At 40.5% G+C, this 19,190-nt stretch overlaps 1 protein-coding gene across 4 annotated transcripts in view; it reads right to left on the bottom strand.

Annotated features, from left to right (window-relative positions):
- LOC101011989 (protein spire homolog 1) overlaps nt 1–19,190 on the bottom strand; it is a 95,673-nt gene that overhangs the window by 20,242 nt on the left and 56,241 nt on the right. For 2 of the 4 annotated variants that reach the window (XM_009192339.4, XM_009192342.3), the window contains exons 7-8: nt 14,452–14,493; nt 8,294–8,466 (exon numbers count right to left, since the gene is read on the bottom strand). In XM_009192339.4, the coding sequence (XP_009190603.2) occupies nt 8,294–8,466; nt 14,452–14,493 (215 nt within the window). The remainder of the gene's footprint in view (nt 1–8,293; nt 8,467–14,451; nt 14,494–19,190) is intronic. The other 2 variants (XM_009192340.3, XM_009192343.4) reach the window with 1 other exon arrangement.

Here is a 19,190-nt window from a genome sequence, read left to right as displayed (position 1 = left end):
TGGGTGACAGAGCAAGACTCTGTCCCAGAAAAAGAAAAGAAAAAGAAAAAGAAAAATGTCTACATTGTGCCAAATAAAAGTAAAATTCCTATTACCAGAGAGAAGAGATCCTGACTTGTTTTAGACTAAACACAAATGAAGTATATTTATTTCTGAAATATTTACTAAATACTATGTGAGATAAACATTTACTTGTAATTTCTACTTAGTGTCTCTCTCTCTCTCTCTCTCTCTCTCTCTCTATATATATATATATATTTTTTTTTTTTTTTTTGAGACGGAGTCTCGCTCTGTCGCCCAGGCTGGAGTACAGTAGTGCGATCTCAGTTCACTGCAACCTCCGCCTCCTGGGTTCAAGCGATTCTCCTGCCTCAGCCTCCTGAGTAACTGGGATTACAGGTGAGTGCCATCACGCCTGGCTAATTTTTGTATTTTTTTTTGGTAGAGATGGCATTTCACCATGTTGGTCAGACTGGTCTTGAACTCCTGACCTCGTGATCCACCCACCTCGGCCTCCCAAAGTGCTGGGATTACAGGCATGATCTTCTTTTTTTTTTTGGAGACAGAGTCTTGCTCTGTCACCCCTGCTGGAGTGCAATGACATAATCTTGGCTCACTGCAACCTCTGCCTCTGGAGTTCAAGTTATTCCCATGCCTCAGCCTCCTGAGTAGCTGGAATTACAGGTGTACACCACCACACTGGGCTAATTTTTGTCTTTTTAATAGAGATGGGGTTTTGCCATGTCGGCTAGGCTGGTCTTGAACTCCTGACCTCAAGTGATATACCTGCCTTGGCCTCCCAAAGTGCTGGGATTTTGGGTGTGAGTCATCACGCACAGCCAGTTTTCTTATCTTTTATACAAGGATCATAGCTGCTATCTATGGTCTTTGTGAAGACAAACTGATTTATATCTAAAGTCTAACATAGGCTGGGCATGGTGGCTCATGCCTGTAATCCCAGCACTTTGGGAGGCCGAGGCAAGAGGAATGCTTGAGACTGGGAGTTCAAGACCCCTGTTTCTAACACACAAACAACAAAAACCCCAGCAACAATGAAAGTCTAACACAGTGTTAGCTCAATACAAAATAACCATTATAGCGACACCATGCCCAGTGTTTTTTTTTCCTGAGACAGGGTCTTACTCCACCACCCAGGCTGGAGTGCAGTGGTACAATCACAGCTCACTGCAGCCTTGACCTCCTGGGCTTAGGTGAACCTCCCACCTCAGCCTTGCAACTAGCTGCGATTACAGGGATGTGTTACCATGCCAGACTAAGTTCTTGTATTTTTAGTAAAAACAGGTTTTGCCATGTCACCCAGGCTGGTCCTGAACTCCTGGGCTCAAGTGATCCGCCTGCCTCAGCCTCCCAAAGTGCTGGGATTACAGGTGTGAGCCACTGTGGTTGGTCTTTTTTTTTTTTTTTTTCCAAGGAACTTGCTCTGTCATCCAGGCTGGAGTGCAGTGGCAATGATTATAGCTCATCACAGCCTTGAACTCCTGGGCTCAAGTGATCCTCCTGCCTCAGCCTTCCAGTAGCTGGGACTACAGGTGTGCACCAAATGAAGTCTCACTCCGTCACTCAGGCTGCAGTGCAGTGGTGTGATCTCGGCTCACTGCAACATCCACTTCCCAGGTTCAAGCAATTCTCCTGCCTCAGCCTCCCGAGTAGCTGGGATTACAGGCATGCACCACAAAGCCTGGCTATTTTTTGTATTTTTAGTAGAGATGGGGTTTTGCCATGTTGGCCAGGCTGGTTTCAAACTCCTGAACTCAAGTGATCCACTCACCTCAGCCTCCTAAAGTACTGGGATTATAAGTGTGAGCCACCACGCTCAGCCAATTTTTTTTTTGTAGAGATGAGGGTCTTGCTATGTTGCTCAGGCTGGTCTCAAACTCCTGATCTCAAGCTATCTGACTGGCTTGGCCTCCCAGAGTGCTGGGATTACAGCTGTGAGCCACCCACCTGGCTCTTACAGCTTTCTTTAAGGCACTTAGCAATATGTATCAAAAGCTACACAAATGTGCATTCTTTCACTCAGAAAATTCAGTTCTGGCCCAAAAAAAAAAAAAAATCGAGACAGAAACGAAAGCAAAAAAGTAACAATGTTTACATAGTATTGCTCTTAATAATGGTAGAAAACTTGAAAATGAAAGCGAAAACATAATGTTCACAACAGTGTTGCTCTTTATAATGGTAGAAAACTGGAAACAGCCTACATGTTAAAAACTAGAGGACTGAGTAAATAACATACAGCAGGTTATTCCTGTGGAACACCATACAGCTACTGGGCGTCAACTAGAGGACTGAGTAAGTAACATACAGCGGGTTATTCCTGTGGAACACCACACAGCTACTGGGCATCATGTTGGAAAAGGACAGTCAATCAAATGGAAATTGCTCATATTTTGTTAATTAAAAAGCAAGTCTGTGTCTTTGTTCTTAAAATAATTAAGGAGCTTTTTCTTTTTATATAAAACAGTTGAGTTTGTAATTGATAATGTAAATAATTAGCATCATTCTAATTTCATGAGTATTTGATCTACAATAATATATTAGCTGATTACAAAGCAATTCGGAACTAAATCATGGTTACTTAAACAGTAGACTGTTCTGTGTGATAATTTGGACCTACATTTAAGTTAAACCCCAAAGACAGCAATGGGTGGTAAGAAATTTCTGGTGGACAATGTCATCAAATGAAAACTCTGCAGGGGAGCACAGGTCATATCCTGGAATGGTGGAAGGCACCTCTTAAAAGAATATGGAGTCTCTATGGAAAGGGAGATTAAATAAGATCACATATATACAGAGTTTACCATATAGTAGGTATTTTGGTGGCTAGATAGCATTTATTAAAATGTAAAACAAACAAACAAACAAACAAACGTTGCTAGAATGAGTCCTGATAAGTTAACAGGTGAAATTTACATACACATGACAGCATTTCCTATATCGGGGTGAATAAAGTGTTCAGTTTGCAGTTGGAAGTGTCACTGCTTCCTCCTCACGGGGAAATTCTGGTATCTCCTTCAATTGTTTTGTGGATTTCATTATAGAGGGTGGGCAAAGAGGCTCATACAAGGGTCAGCAGAGGCAGGTGGACTCCACTGGTGAGTTCAGTACCAGCTGAGTACTAACTCAGTAGTGAGCCACTCCTTCTTGGAAAATAAATTTCACATTGCTCTATGAGGCCTTCAGGAGGCCCTGAAGGATAAGAAGGATGGGAGGTGGTGGGTGGGAAGGCTCTGGTCTCCATCTCCATTTCTAGCTGATTGACACTGTACTTCTGTGTAAGTCTGGTGTGAAGAAAAAGTTTTGGCACTTAAAAACATGTTTGGGCCCAGGTGCGGAGGCTCACGCTTGTAATCCCAGCACTTTGGGAGGCCACGGTGGGCAGATCACTTGAGGTCAGAAGTTCGAGACCAGTCTGGCCAACATGGTGAAATCCTGTCTCTACTAATAATACAAAAATTAGCTGAGTGTGGTGGTGGGCCCCTGTAATCCCAGCTATTCGGGAGGCTGAAGCAGGACAATTGCTTGAACCCAGGAGGCGGAGGTTGCAGTGAGCTGAGGTCACTCTACTGCATTCCAGCCTTGGCAATGGAGTGAGGCTCCATCTCAAAAAAAACACCCCAAAAAACCATGTTTGGAAGCCAGTCATTAAATTTGAGGAGAGGGAAAATGGGGAAACAGCTGACACAACTGAGAGGCAAGAAAAAAAGAATAAAGTCAACCTTTTTTGAGACTGCCCTTTATTTGTTCTCTACTGTCTTCTACAGCCCTGAGTCTTCACTTGCTCTTTGCTCATGGTACAGCATCAGGCAGGAATTCACTAGACAAGTCAGCAGAGTCACCAGATGCCAGACATGCAGTAAGGAGCAGAGGTTTGAGTAAGACTGCATCTCTGCTCTTGGGAAGGCACGGGAGAAATACATCAACATGCTGTGGCACAGCCCGGTTCACATCCCACAACAAAATGGAAAGCCCTCTGCCATCTTTTATACTCATTCTAAAACCTAAGTCCTACTACTCTTCCATGTGGCTTCTCCAGCCTTTTCAGCCCCTGTGGTGTTTACTCACTGACTGAACTGACCTCCGCAGCCTCTGGACTTCTGTAGTGTCCAGTCACACTGTACACAGCCTAAGACAGTGTCTGGAAGACACTGTGCTCACTCAGCACTTGGAATGATTCTCAGGTATGTTTTTTATATTCTATTTAAATTATAAACAACAGGAGGGCAAAGAGCATCATATTTCTGTCTCTACTTTTAGTACTTACTGAAGGCATTCAATAAATATTTGACTGGAAAAAAAGGAGTGGTACTGGAAAAAAAAAAGAAGTTGGTGAAAAGAATAGGAGAAGAGTTTCAAAATGCACTAAAAAGTAGAGAACAAAAAATTACTATAAGATGTGAATGAAAAAAACCCTGTAATGTGATATGGGATGTATTTAACAGTCTCTGTATTTCTGGCCATTTGTAAGACAGCAAATATGACCAGAGGTAAGTAAATCTTGGTTTAGGAATAGATAGAATTCCTCAACATCTTTTCCAGTTTCACACTTCTGGAGCTACCAAGTTCTGGAACTGGAAGAGACCTAGAGATCACAGAATCAGCTCCTCTCATCAGAGGGAGAATACACTGGTGGCTGACAAGGCCAAGTGTCCATTCCGGCACCCAGTCCATACACCCTGAGCGGGCCCAGGGCAGGTGCGACACGGAGAACTGTTCTTTACTAATTCACACTGTAAGGAAACACAGTTTGAGTTTCCAGGTGTTCATTCATGTCTATATAAATGTCAGTTCATTAAATGGCTTTAAAATAGACCTTCTTCTGAGCTGGCTTTAACCAGCTGATGATCTGAAATCAGCTAATGTTAACAAGAGTGTTTTAGAATAAACACAATTCATCTACCACTGTTAAAGAGAACTACTGTCTCATCAATAGAAAGTTTATTAAAACTTTGATTAATACACACCCCAAACTTGAAACAGTTGATTAAAAATAAAGACTTCGGTTTATCTGTGTTTTCTAAATGTTAACATTTGAATATCATTTAGAAGTTTTTGGCTGGGTGTGGTGGCTCATGCCTGTAATCCCAGCACTTTGGGAGGCTGAGGCAGGTGGATCACTTGAGGTCAGGAGTTTGAGACCAGCCTGGCCAACATGGTGAAACTCCATCTCTAATAAAAACATTAAAAAATTAGTTGGGCATGGTGGCAGGCACCTATAATCCCAGTTACTCAGGAGGCTGAGACAGGAGAATCGCTTGAACCTGGGAGGTCGAGGTTGCAGTGAGCAGAGATTGGACCGTTGTGCTCCAGACTGGGTGGCAGAATGAGACTCTGTCTCAAAAAAAAAAAAAAAAAAAAAAAAAATATATATATATATATATATATATGAATTTAAAAACTTCTAAATATATATATAATATATATCAAAAAGGAATTATATATATATTTAAAAAGGAACATAAGGCATTCCCACATTTAATACCTTTGTTCTTTTCTTATACTTAAAAATATCAATTTTAGATTGAAGAGGAAGGGAGGAATATGCTTATTTCCATACCCTTGTCTAAGATCATTCACTCTGTTCCATAAATCTTTGAGATTTCTACCACCACGACTTAAGAACTATGATTCATCCAGGTTTAAACCAGTAGCTAGTGACAAAAGTCAGAGGTAGCTGGAATCCAGATCTCACATTTCTCTTTTCGGCAATGTATTGCTTGCTTCATAATCTAACTGATGAAAATGGCCTCTCTTTGATTAAGAATAGCGTGCCCAGCAAATCATCTCAAGATGTGGATTTGGGGCATTACCACTTTATCTTCAAAAAGAAGACCACAAAGAAGGTTACAGAGGCTGCAGATTTATCTGATCATGCCTTGCTGTGTGGTCTTGCCTCATGAGGTGATGGAAGAGGACTAGAAAAGGAGTTACAAGTAGGCCTGTGGGGTGCAGGAAGGTGGTTCCTGGCAGCTGCAGATTGGTGCCACCCAACCAAACTCTCTGTGAAGGGACTGTGATCTGTGTAGCCATGGTCACAGAGGTTCCCGGGCCTTTGAGTGCTATGACTGAGAAACTGAGTTCTTCATTTATTTAATTTTAATATAACTTAAATTTAAATAGCCACGTGTGGGAGGGAGTGGCTCCCGAACTGGAGCTCTGTCTACATATCTGAGCTACATGCTTTTAAAATGTAAATTGCTGTTCTTACAGGTTAGTATGAATTTATCTAAATATTTGAGTGTCTACTGGGTGTTAGAAACTGGAGATATAAACTAAATTTATCATGGTTCCTCCTCTGAGGGAACATGTACTCTGGTGGGACAGAGAAATAAGTGAATAATTACATGACAGGGTGTTAAGTGTTCCAGCGAAACAGAGGGATGAATGGGTTATGACAGAATCACAAAGAAGGAGTCCTGGCAGGCTAGCGGTATCCGGGAGACTTCCTAAGACAAAGCGAGGCCGTGCTGACTCTGACAAGGACATGAGGGGAGATCGCAGACACGGCTAAGCACCACGCTGAGCACCGATGGGCTGTGCAGGAAGAGTCAACGGCTGCGCGTGGCTGAGGCATAAACCAGAGGCAGGGAAGGTGTGACATTAGGCCATAGGTGTCTGCAGGCGTGTGATCAGGGGATCAGGCCAGGGAGCCTTCCGAAGGTTTTAAGCAGGAGTTACAAAGAGCAGTGAGTGCAAGATGGAATTTGGGGAGCCAAGAAGAAAAGTCAGATAGACTGAAGAGACAGTGAGAGAGAGAGACCAACTGACATTGGTAATACAAATATTTCTTATTATTAATATTTGAAAAACCTTTAGTAGCAAAATTATTATTGGTATTGCTTAGAATGGGGTGGAGACCAATGAGAGGATAATTAAAGAATAATTCCTCAGATTCTACCTTGGGTGGAGCCAGCAACTAGGACAGCAAGCAGAAGATGAGAAACTGGGGGTATGTGTGCATGCACGCAGGTGTGTGTATGTGCATGTGTGTAGCTAGGGTTTGTGTGAAGCTGGGGGGTGTGCGTAGCTAGGGTGTGTGTGTGCATGCATGCATGTGCAGCTAGGGGAGGTGTGTATGAAGCTAGGGTGTGTGTGTGTGCATGTGCGTGCGTAGCTAGGCTGTGGGTGTGAAGCTAGGATGCATATGTATATGAGTGTGTAGCTAGGGTGTGTGTGTGTGTACATGTGTAGCTAGGGTGTGTATGTGTGTGTGCGTGTGCATGCATATGTAGCTAGGGTGTGTGTGATTTGGCAAGTGGGTGAGGGAGAAGGGAGGGAAGAAGAGAATGTCATTTTACCTAAGTTGATTTTGAGGAAGGGGCAGTGGAAACCCAGCAGGCAATGATGTATACAATACTGATATTGCAGATGGGGGCTTGAGATGGGTGTGGGAAGCATTAGCATATAGGTGGATGTTGATATCAGGAAGGATATGAGATCTTTCCCCCTCCACAAAGGGCAGTAGGTGGAAGATGAAATCTGGAGAATACTATTAGAATTTTCTTTTTTGGAGTTTTATCTGTTGGTATTATGATCACAAAAAGAACAGTCCTAAGTATGAGTGTGTGGATTTTAGAGGGAGAACAATCTATGCAAAATGTTTTTCTTAACTTTATTTTTTTGTTCCCCAAACAAACGGGAAGATATTAAGGTAATGTAAGTTGCAAAACTGTTGACTTGTTTTAACCCCACTTATAATTTAAGACTGTATATATGTGTGTGTGTGTATATATATATATTTTTTTCTTTCTCTTTTTTTGTTTTTTGAGACAGAGTCTCACTCTGTTGCCCAGGTTGGAATGCAGTGGCGCAATCACAGCTCACCTCAGACTCGAACTCCCGGGCTCAGGGAATCCTCCTGCCTTAGCCTCCCAACTAGCTGGGACCAGAGGTATGCGCTACTGCACATGGCTAATTTTAAAATTTTTTATAGAGACAGGGTCTTGCTATGTTGCCCAGGCTGGTCTCAAACTCCTGGGCTCAGTGATACTCCTGCCTTGGCCTCCCAAAGTGCTGGGATTATAGATGTGAGCCAACATGCCCGACAAAAATTTTAGTATTCTATAAATTACAGCCACTATATTGGTCTTTACTAATAACAGAAAGTAATCTACTATTTAATTTCCTGCAAATCAAATTAATTTTAATCCTAGCTTTATTGGTTGAAAAATGGGAAGAGATTAAGCAACAAGTGAAGCCAGATAATCAGTAAACTGGGTCAGAGAGCATTAAGCACCCTCATCTTGGAGTCAAGCTGTGTGAACTGGGGCCTTACCTCAGACTCAGAGCTGTCCAGTTCGGCCAGAGTTGGGGCTTTGAGGAGCTTCTTCCGCTGTGCAGGCACCTGCTGTGCAGTACTTAACCCGTTTTCTTTTGTTTGTGATGTCAAACCTCCATTCACCATAGATGACTCCATAAGATTCTTTGTAGATTCAGGGGTAGTTACATCTGGTAAAAAAGCAAAAGCTTACCTTTTCTTGAGCCAAGACAGGTTATCTGTGTTGAAAGCATACCAGGTAACACAGCATTTCACACAAAAACACAGAGGCTTGACTCAGTAACACCTTGCCTATGTATAGAAAACTTTTTCTGGTTGGATATTGACTGTCAAATTCAATTAAAGGAAACTTTAACTGACTCCAACCTGTTTATTTTCCAGATGAAGAAACTGGGGCTGAGAGAAGCTAGTTTACTTCACAGCCTCTAAGGATCTAGTGATATATGGATGAAGAAAGGACACACACAAAGCCTTACCAGACACATGGCTGTAAGATCTGAAAATGTTTTGGTTTAAGAATAAAAATGGCTAATAATCTATATTCATATAAACATATTTAATGTGAACACAAAAAGTCTGGGATACATTTCCTCTGATGTGTCTGATTTATATTACTAAGAGCTCAAATTTGGATGAGAAGGCAATACGACAAATGACAGACAATGAAGCAGTCTACAGTGTGGTGTGATGGGGATGGTTTGGGTCTCTACTGCTATCTGCTCTCCTTTCGTCTGTAAAATGAGGATACTAACAGAGGTGGGCTTATTGTGAGCATTAAACAGGTTAATAATTGCATATAAAATTCTGTGCCTAGTACAGGCAGTGAACAATAAATGTTAGCAATTATTCCTACTGATTTTGATCTCTATTGGTGAATAAATAAACTAAAGCTCCGATGGATTCGGCCAGAGTGGCACCATGGTGTCATGCCACAGCTGATCTGTGAGTCTTTGTCAGTACTGACTCTGATGGCTTGCTTTTTGGTACCATAGCCTGGAATCCTTGAAGGCAAATGGAACTACTTTTCTTCAGTATTTCAAATGAAGAGTTAAAAATGGGCTAAATTTAGTAACTATAAAATCAGTGTATTTAGAAGTGAAAAAGAGCAGTTACTGCATGATGCAATTTATAGACCAGCACACTCAACTGCTCTTTGCATGCGGACAGTCTGTGAGGCTGCCGTAAATGGGGCAAAGGGCATGTTAAGTACTAAAGTGAAAAAGACTGACTGATGCTCTTTTAGAGGGGAAAGCACTGTAAACGAGGTTACTGTAAACACAAGAATGTGGCCCCGCGTGGTGGCTCACACTTGTAATCCCAGCACTTTGGGAGGCTGAGGCAGGGGGATCAAATGAGGTCAGGAGTTTGAGACCAGCCTGACCAACATGGTGAAAGCCCATCTCCACTAAAAATACAAAAATCAGCTGGGAGTGGTGGTGGACGCCTGTAATCCCATCTACTCAAGAGGCTGAGGGAGGAGAATCAAAGCGAACCTGTGTCTCAAAAAAAAGAACAACCCCCCCCTCCAAGAATGTGCTGTTTATAGTAGGATATTTCCCCCCAAGCAAGTAATATTTACACACCTTAAGGATGAGAGGTAGAGCTCCAGGACACATGTGGTATACAAGTGTGTTCTAGTGCAGCTTTCCCTGACATTATTTATAAGAACCATGTAAATTATTTCTTATTACAAATGATATATATCCTATTTAATATTTATGATTTCTGCTTATTTTTGAAGGATTTGAACAAGCTAGAAATAATGGAAGGAAAAGAAAAAGAAAAAAGGGAAAGAGAAGGGAGGGGGAAAGGAAAGAAGGAAGAACAGCTGTCTATTAATTTTTACATAAAATTTTTAATCGAGAACTTGACAACACATGCGTTTATTTTATTGTTACCTTCCCAAGCATTACATAGCTAGAACAAATAAAGAATTGGTGATGGTGGTGGGGAGTGCTGAAAGGGACAAAAGGAAAAAAGCAGCAAGGTTTTATACAAATTATAAATGTAAAAATCTTAAAATAAATATTTCAATAAGGAGATAAGAGAAATAGAATTGTTGATATTTTATAGGAATCTTCTAAAAGGAGATATAATGAGAAATAGAATTGTTGACATTTTGTAGGAATTTTCTAAGAGAAAGCACAAGTATTTCAAACGCACACACCTTCTACCTTTCCTAGCCACGTACTCACAGAGGCTCCCACCGTTGACCTGGCAGCAGGTCACTTTCTAATTATTACAACTGGAGTTATAATAAGAGAAACACAACCAGCTTTCCACGCTGGCCCCACATTTCCAATCAACAAAGTCAGAGTTTCCCTAAGAATAGCACTGCATGCATACCATTGCACAGAGGAACACTCAAATAGTTTTGGCAGTTATTTATTTATTTACTTATTTATTTGAGACAGTCTTACTCTGTCACCAGGCTGGACTGCAGTGGCGCGATCTCGGCTCACTGTAACTTCCGCCTCCTGGGTTCAGGCAATTCTCCTGCCTCGGCCTCCCAAGTAGCTGGGACTACAGGCACGTGCCACCACGCCCAGCTAACTGTTTTGTGTTTTTAGTAGAGTCAGGATTTCACCATGTTGGCCAGGATGGTCTCAATCTCTTGACCTCGTGATCCTCCCGCCTCAGCCTCCCAAAGTGCTGCGATTACAGGCGTGAGCCACCGCACCCAGCCCATATTTATTTTAATGTGCTGGGAAAAAAAATACTCTATTTTTTTGCTACAGAAAAACATACTGTATTTTAAGATCCATGATTTTATTGCTTAAGAGATGTTTAAAGTTGTTTATGGCGCATTAAAAATTTTAATAGTACTGGTGACACTCAAGGCTGGCAGAAAATTATAAAGATGGTATATGAACTGAAGTTTAGGGAATGCTGTCAAATGACAGTGGCTGCCCTGAGTTCAGTCCATTCTCAATGCAGGGGATTTGAGAAATTGTCCAACAGCTCTCTAATTGCCTGAACCCTGTGCTATGAGATTGATAACTGTCATTTTAGCTAATTGACTGACAGTAGTGAAAGAAAACATCTGTATTAAATTCAAAGCTTTGAGAAAAACTGAATAAAAAAAAATGGGTTATGTAACAGCCAGGTTTCAAGATGATCTAAACACTGAATGATTTTATCTCACAACACAGATCTGCAAAAGACTTAATTGAACTTTTTTTTTTTTAGACATGGTCTCATTCTGTTGCCCAGGTTGGAGTACAGTGGTGCAATCATGGCTCACTGCAGCCTTGACCTCTTGGGCTCAGGCAATCCTCCCACCTCAGCGTCCCAAGTAGCTGGGACTACAGGTGTGCGCCACCACGCCTAGCTAATTTTTTAGTATTTTTTTGTGTGTGTGTGTAGAGACAGGGTTTTGCCATATTGCCCAGGCTGGTCTTATTTTAAACTCCTGGGCTTAAGCAAACCTCCCACCTTACCCTCCCAAAGTGCTGGGATTATAGACGTGAGCCACTGTGCCCAGAAAATGTATTTTTAGGAAGTTTGATTACTTATATTTTTCTGTTTAAATGAATAAATTACCATTTTTACTTTAATGTATCACATGAGAAAAGCAAAACACTTGGATAGGCTTTGTATTTCTTATACGTAAGATGGCATTTCTTAAAAAAAACTGGTGATATTTATATGTAAGCAAAATATTTAAGAGGTGAAATATTTAGATATGGCTTTAGAAATCACATACCTTAGGTTTAGAACCTAAAATGCATACCCATGATATTAAATATGTGTCTATTGCCTTATTTAGTGTGAGGAAATGTGACTGACATATAGATTATATACTTAATATCTGTATAGGAAAAATAAGTTATACTTACCATAAGTGATGCTGAATATTTTCACTAATAATTAATATTTCTAAGATATACTTAAGCAGTAGAATATACTTCATTATCTTGTACTTAAGTTCAGGGTTATCATCTACACTATATGTTTACAATGTTTCTCACTAGTTTGTTCATTTTCTAACTCAGAAAATGCACTCCAATCTTTGCATTTAAGTTAGAAGAATGAATCAATCTTTTCTATTTATAATTCGGGCAATTTTAATTAATAGTTAAAATGCAACAATGAAAAACATAAAAGCAGCACAAGAAATCACGAATGAAGCATTAGGAAGTCACAAAGTACACGAAGACATGAAATAAATTACAGCAAATGATAAGCAGTGAAACCAAATAAAAATTCTCTGCTACCCTTTTACACTAAGAAATTTAAGTACCAAGAGTTTTCTTTCCAAACAGAACCCATCGTCTAGGCTGCAAGAACACAGAACACACAACATACCTATACACGAGGTGTGTGAGCATGCATACTGTCAAAATCAGCACTGTGTGCCTAATTTAGATTAGCCAATGGCCAATGTGTTTAGGCAGCCAACCACTCCCTTCCTTATTGTGGTCCAACTAATAGAAGCATCTTTTGTAGATATTCAAAAAAGATAGAGTGTCTGTAATGTATATTGCCAACTTTTGGGGATTAGTATTGACATATGCATTACTATTTTTCTGCATTTATTTTCCAGATCAAATTTTTTACAAGGTCACTTTGCAAATGGCTGAAAAAATAAAAATTCCAAGTGAATAAAGAAAAAAGGAAAAGCTCTTCTGTGGTCAGCCAAAAATAGTAACTGAGTGATTGTAAAATATTATAGTCACGTCTGATACCTACACAAATAAGCAGAAGATTTAAAAACAGTTGGAAACTAGCTTTGTAGCTGGAAGATACTCAATAAATATTCATATACAGAATATACTAGAACTCTTTAAACATGAATTTTTAAGTAAGGTATGCCAACAATTCTTTGTATCTTGAGGCATTCAACGGCATTTAACAGAAAATCCTGAAAGAAAATATTTGTGCCAACATCTCATCTCATTTTATACTTCCAAAATTAAAAACTCTAACTTGCAAAATATTTTACTGGGATTAAGTTGGCTTTGAAAATTCAACTGGCTGGGTGAGGTGGCTTACGCCTGTATTCCTAGCACTTTGGGAGGCCAGTTGGTGAACTGCTTAAGCCCAGGAGTTCGAGAGCAGCCTGGGCAACATGGTGAAACCCTGTCTCTATTTCCTAAAATAAATAAATAAATAAATAAAAGAAAATTCACTCATATATATTTAAAGTTTTAATTTAAAAAGGGTTGATTTTATAGACCAAATTTAGTCATTTCACTATTAATCTCTGTTTAACAGAAAGGTCTAAACTTGCACTACAAATCTGAGGCACGTAATTATATATTACAACCAAAGCCATTACAATGCTCTTGTATTTTTATACTCTTTTTTTTTTTTTGGAGACTGAGTCTCACTCTGTTGCCCAGGCTGGAGTTCAGTGGTACGATCTTGGCTCACTGCAACCTCCGCTTCCCAGCTTCAAGCAATTCTCCTGCCTCAGCCTCCCAAGTAGCTGGGACTACAGGCGCATGCCACCACGCCCGGCTAATTTTTTTGTATTTTTAGTTGAGACGGGGTTTTACCATGTTAGCCAGGATGGTCTCGATCTCCTGACCTCATGATCTGCCCACCTCGGCCTCCCAAAGTGCTGGGATTACAGGTGTGAGCCACCGTGCCTGGCCTGTATTTTTATACTCGTAATCATGATTCAAAGTCATTCGTGATTAGGCTTTATCCACTGAGCACAAACATACAAAAGACAGTTCTTGCCCATCAACTGAGGTGCTGTCATCTGAAGTACATAACCATTTTAAGTTTAGTTACTTAAATAACTGAATGCTTTAGAGAACAGGAAGTAGATGCATCAGAATTTTGTTTCTACAAAGTTTTTTTCCATTCTCTTAGGGCAAAGGTCTGCTGTGGGCTTTAACCTCATTGCTCTAGAAGAGCCTGGGCAGTGACAGCCACCATAAGATGGGCACCATTTTCTAGAACCATGAGTATGGTGTGATGGTTCTTCCAAAACTGCTTGGGAGAAAACAAATTTACTGTAGTCTTGTATCTTTTTTACGTATATTGCTTTCAAATAAGCAGAATGTTTTATTTTACTGACCACGGCTTAGAAGAAGCCTTTCCATTTTCTTTTTTAACATGTTTGAACAAGCAGATGAATGAAATGTATTTCACAGAAACCACAAAAGCCACGTCAGGTGTAAAAGCGTTTTTGTTTTTTTTACCTGACAAGTCAAAACTGTAAGACATGCTAAGTGGCCGCATTGCTGAAAAAAAGAAAACAAACAATAAAAAGAAAATAATTCAGCTGTTAGGGATATACAAGGAGGACAAAAAAGGGAACGGATTAATGAAGACCCTCAGTGGCTACATGTCAGACTCTAAGGCAGAAGCTAGTGAATGAAAATCTCAAATACATTAAAACCATGCAAGAGTCTTAGTTTCAATTACATCACTAAGACTTGAAATGGAGGAACAATAAAAGGAAAAAGTAACTTTTTTAAAAACAAGTTAAAAATGAAAGCATGATAAAAATACAAACATTTTAAATAATCACAGAATAGGATTTCTGACTTAAATACAGATTTTTTTAAAAGTCACGTTTTAAAACATGATTTTGGGGAACATATAACATCTTTAAAATTTCAGAGTAAATCTATCCTTCGATAATTTATGTCAGGATGAAAATTTGGCTCTCGGAATAAAGGCGAAACAGTTTATAAAAAATTCTCAGTTCAGCTGGCTCAGCAGCATCACCACTATGTGTCAATAAACTACCTACTGTAGACCGTATAACCTAGTAGTTGAAGGACGGTCAGACTGCCCGAGTTTGAACCTCAGCTCTGCCACTTACTGGCAGTGTGACCCCAGGCAAGTTACTTAACCTCTCTGTGCTGTAGTTACTTCATCTGTAAAATGAGAATAATCCTATCTTACGGAATTGTTATAAAGATTAAATAACTTCATGTAAAAAGGGTGCTTAGAATAGTGCTTGACACACAGTAAAAACTGAAAATAGTAGTCCTTCCTTATCGTAGTTTCACTTTCCATGGTTTCCGTTACTCATGATCCAAAAATATTACATGAAAAATCCCAGAAATAATTCATAAGATTTATTTATTTTGAAATGGAGTCTCGCTCTGTTGCCCAGGCTGGAGGGCAGTGGTGTGATCTCAGCTCACCGCAACCTCCGCCTCCCAGGTTCAAGCGATTCTTGCGCCTCAGCCTCCTGAGTAGCTGGGATTACAGGCACCCACCACCATGCCCAGCTAATTTTTGTATTTTTGGTAGAGACAGGGTTTTTCCATATTGGCCAGGCTGGTCTCGAACTCCTGATCTCAGCTGATCTACATGCCTCGGCCTCCCAAAATGTTGCAATTACAGGCGTAAGCCATCATGCCTGGCCAATTCATAAGTTTTAAATTGCATGTTTCCTGAATATTACTTTTTCTATTTTATTATTAGTAATTGTGAATCTTTTACTGAGCCTATTTTATAAAATAAACTTTTTCACAGGTATGCATGTAAAGGAAAAAACATAGCATATATAGAGTTTGGTACTATCCATGGTTTCAAGCATCTACTCGGGGTCTTGGAATATATCTCCCCCTCAGATAAAAGAAGACTACTGTAATTCTCTTTCTTTTTTTTTGAGACAGAGTCTCACTCTACTGCCAGGCTGGAGTGCAGGGACTGCAGTGGTGCAGTCTCAGCGCACTACAGCCTTCAAGCGATTCTCCTGCCTCAGTCTCCTCAGTAGCTGGGATTACAGGTGCCTGCCACTAGGCCCAGCTAACTGTTGTTTTAGTACAGATGGGGTTTTTCATCATGTTGGCCAGGATGGTCTCGAACTCTGACCTCATGATCCACCCACGTTGGCCTCCCAAAGTGCTGGGATTACAGGCGTGAGCCACTGTGCCCAGCCCATCATTTCTTAAAAATGAAATTATTATGTATTTCCTGTTGAAGCACCCTACTTTTAAAATTTATTGCATATAATAACCACTAAATTGTATAATTTAAATGAGTGAATTTTATGGTATATAAATGCCACATAGCTCAATAAAGCTGTTAAAAAGGTTATCGCAGAGATGTGATGATTCAGGACAGTGAAGATTATCTATTTTCACTGCTGTAGTCCAAAGCTCTTACCGGTACCTTTAGAAGAATGCATCAAAGAGAGAACATCTTTCCTGTGACCCAGGCTGCTCAGCCTTCCTAGGATTGTTCAGAAACCACCACATCAGACACTGAAGCACAGGACTTCAGATATCCATTGGCCATTCTTTCCTTCTTCTCCAACAAAGCATAGGATTGTTCAGAAACCACCGCATCAGACACTGAAGCACAGGACTTCAGGTATCCATTGGCCATTCTTCCCTTCTTCTCCAACAAAGCATAGTCTTTGTTTTCCATTCCAAAAACGAAATCTACCAGGACTGCCCATATTCTCCAAAACTGCTGAAGCCAAAGCAATGCCTCACTGAATATCTTTGTCCTAATGTGTAAGTTAGGATGTATGTTTTAAAAGGCATTTTACTGTGTTTTAGTTATCTCACAGGAGATTGGTTAGCGATTTTGTGTTGACAAAAATAATCTTCCTTGAACTTATCTCAGAAAAGTATTCTAAAAAGAAAAAAAAAACTTCCACTCACCATTCAAAAACCTGTACTTCTAAACTCCTATATTACCTACTCTAGATTTTCCTAATTATGTAAAGCAAATAAAATATTACATATTGCCACAGCACTCTTCCATCTTCTCTAGTATCTTCTTATTCTGCTCTTTTTTTCTCTAGCACATGAATATCTCTTTTGAAATAAGGTTGACTACTGTGTTAAGAAGGGGATGCAATTATTTCTTGGGAGATGACATTTATATATTTTCCAATCTCTATACCAAAAATAATAAAAATTGAGGATCATGTCAATTAAGATGTTTAGAAGAAAGAAAATAATCAGAGACATGAACAAAGACTGATGTATAAGAATAGTAATTTCAGACTTACTAGGAAAAAATGGAAAAAGCCAGCAAATCAGGAAAATAGGTAAATAAAACCCAAGTAGGCCGGGCACGGTGGCTCAAGCCTGTAATCCCAGCACTTTGGGAGGCCGAGACGGGCGGATCACGAGGTCAGGAGATCGAGACCATCCTGGCTAACATGGTGAAACCCCGTCTCTATTAAGAAATACAAAAAACTAGCCGGGCGAGGTGGCGGGCGTCTGTAGTCCCAGCTACTCGGGAGGCTGAGGCAGGAGAATGGCGGGAACCCGGGAGGCGGAGCTTGCAGTGAGCTGAGATCCGGCCACTGCACTCCAGCCCGGGCGACAGAGCGAGACTCCGTCTCAAAAAAAAAAAAAAAAAAAACCCAAGTAGCCATCTGTTAGGAGATCACAACCTTATAAAATCATATTTGGAGTCATATTGAATGACATAGGAAGATGGTCATGCCAAATAAAACATTAGATGCAGAGAACAGAGTACTGTATATACAGTTTTCATCCTCATCTTGTAATGCACAAGTAAATTCACAGTGGATGCCTCTGGCTGTTGTAATTATGGGTAACATTGTCTTCTTTAAACATTCAGACATTTTTGCCATTGCTGCAGTGAGCTCCTACTTGCAATTACATGTAGGGGAAAAGTGATACAATTATTTAGGGAAACTTTTCTTCAAGTTAATTCTGCCGATATTATCATAACTGAATTCCCCAAAGCAAAACTGTATAGTAAGAACCAATGTAGCTCTGTAGGAAAAAATGACCCAAATCCCTTACTTTACAATTAGGGTTTAATATCAATTTGAACTCAGAATTCTAGAAGTAACACTCTTACAGAACAGTATCTTTCTATAACAGCTCAATTCTGGTTGTTGTGAAATACCAACTGTCAAGGTTAAAATAAAGACATACTTAACATAAAAATGATATTTAATTATTCTAAAGTAGGGTTTCCATTAGCAACTAAATATAATTTTTAAAAGTGAAACTGAAGAATATGTATGTGACAAAGGCTTGCTATGAGAGATCAAATCACTCATCAAAAAGCTCCCCAGCAAAGGCCTAGGACCAGAAGGCTTCACTGGTGAATTCTACCAAATACTGAATGAAGAATTAATGCCAATCCCTCTCAAGCTCTTTCAAAACACTGAAGACGAGAGAACACTTTTTTTTTTTTTTTGAGACGGAGTCTCGCTCTGTCGCCCAGGCTGGAGTGCAGTGGCCGGATCTCAGTTCACTGCAAGCTCCGCCTCCCGGGTTTACGCCATTCTCCTCCCTCAGCCTCCCGAGTAGCTGGGACTACAGGCGCCCGCCACCTCACCCGGCTAGTTTTTTGTATTTTTTAGTAGAGACGGGGTTTCACCGTGTTAGCCAGGCTGGTCTCGATCTCCTGACCTTGTGATCCGCCCATCTCGGCCTCCCAAAGTGCTGGGATTACAGGCTTGGGCCACCGCGCCCAGCCGAGAGAACACTTCTAATTTTGTTTTACGGGCCAAAACCCCCAAAAGTACAGGCTAAAATCCTTAATGAATATAGATTCAAAATTCTTTTTTTTTTTTTTTTTTTTTGAGACGGAGTCTTGCTCTGTCACCCAGGTTGGAGTGCAGTGGCGGGATCTCGGCTCACTGCAAGCTCCGCCTCCCGGGTTCATGCCATTCTCCTGCCTCAGCCTCCCAAGTAGCTGGGACTACAGGTGCCCGCCACCTCGCCCGGCTAGTTTTTTTGTATTTTTTTAGTAGAGACGGGGTTTCACCGGGTTAGCCAGGATGGTCTCGATCTCCTGACCTTGTGATCCGCCCGTCTCGGCCTCCCAAAGTGCTGGGATTACAGGCTTGAGCCACCGCGCCCGGCCTATAGATTCAAAATTCTGAAGAAAATACTAGCCAACTGAATCCATCAGCACAATAAAAGGATCATACATCATGACCAAGTGGGATTTATCCCTGGGATGCAAGGATAGCTTA

The sequence above is a fragment of the Papio anubis genome, chromosome 19, assembly GCF_008728515.1.
Source record: "Papio anubis isolate 15944 chromosome 19, Panubis1.0, whole genome shotgun sequence".
NCBI lineage: Eukaryota > Metazoa > Chordata > Mammalia > Primates > Cercopithecidae > Papio > Papio anubis.
This window is presented reverse-complemented; position numbering and strand designations above follow the sequence as displayed.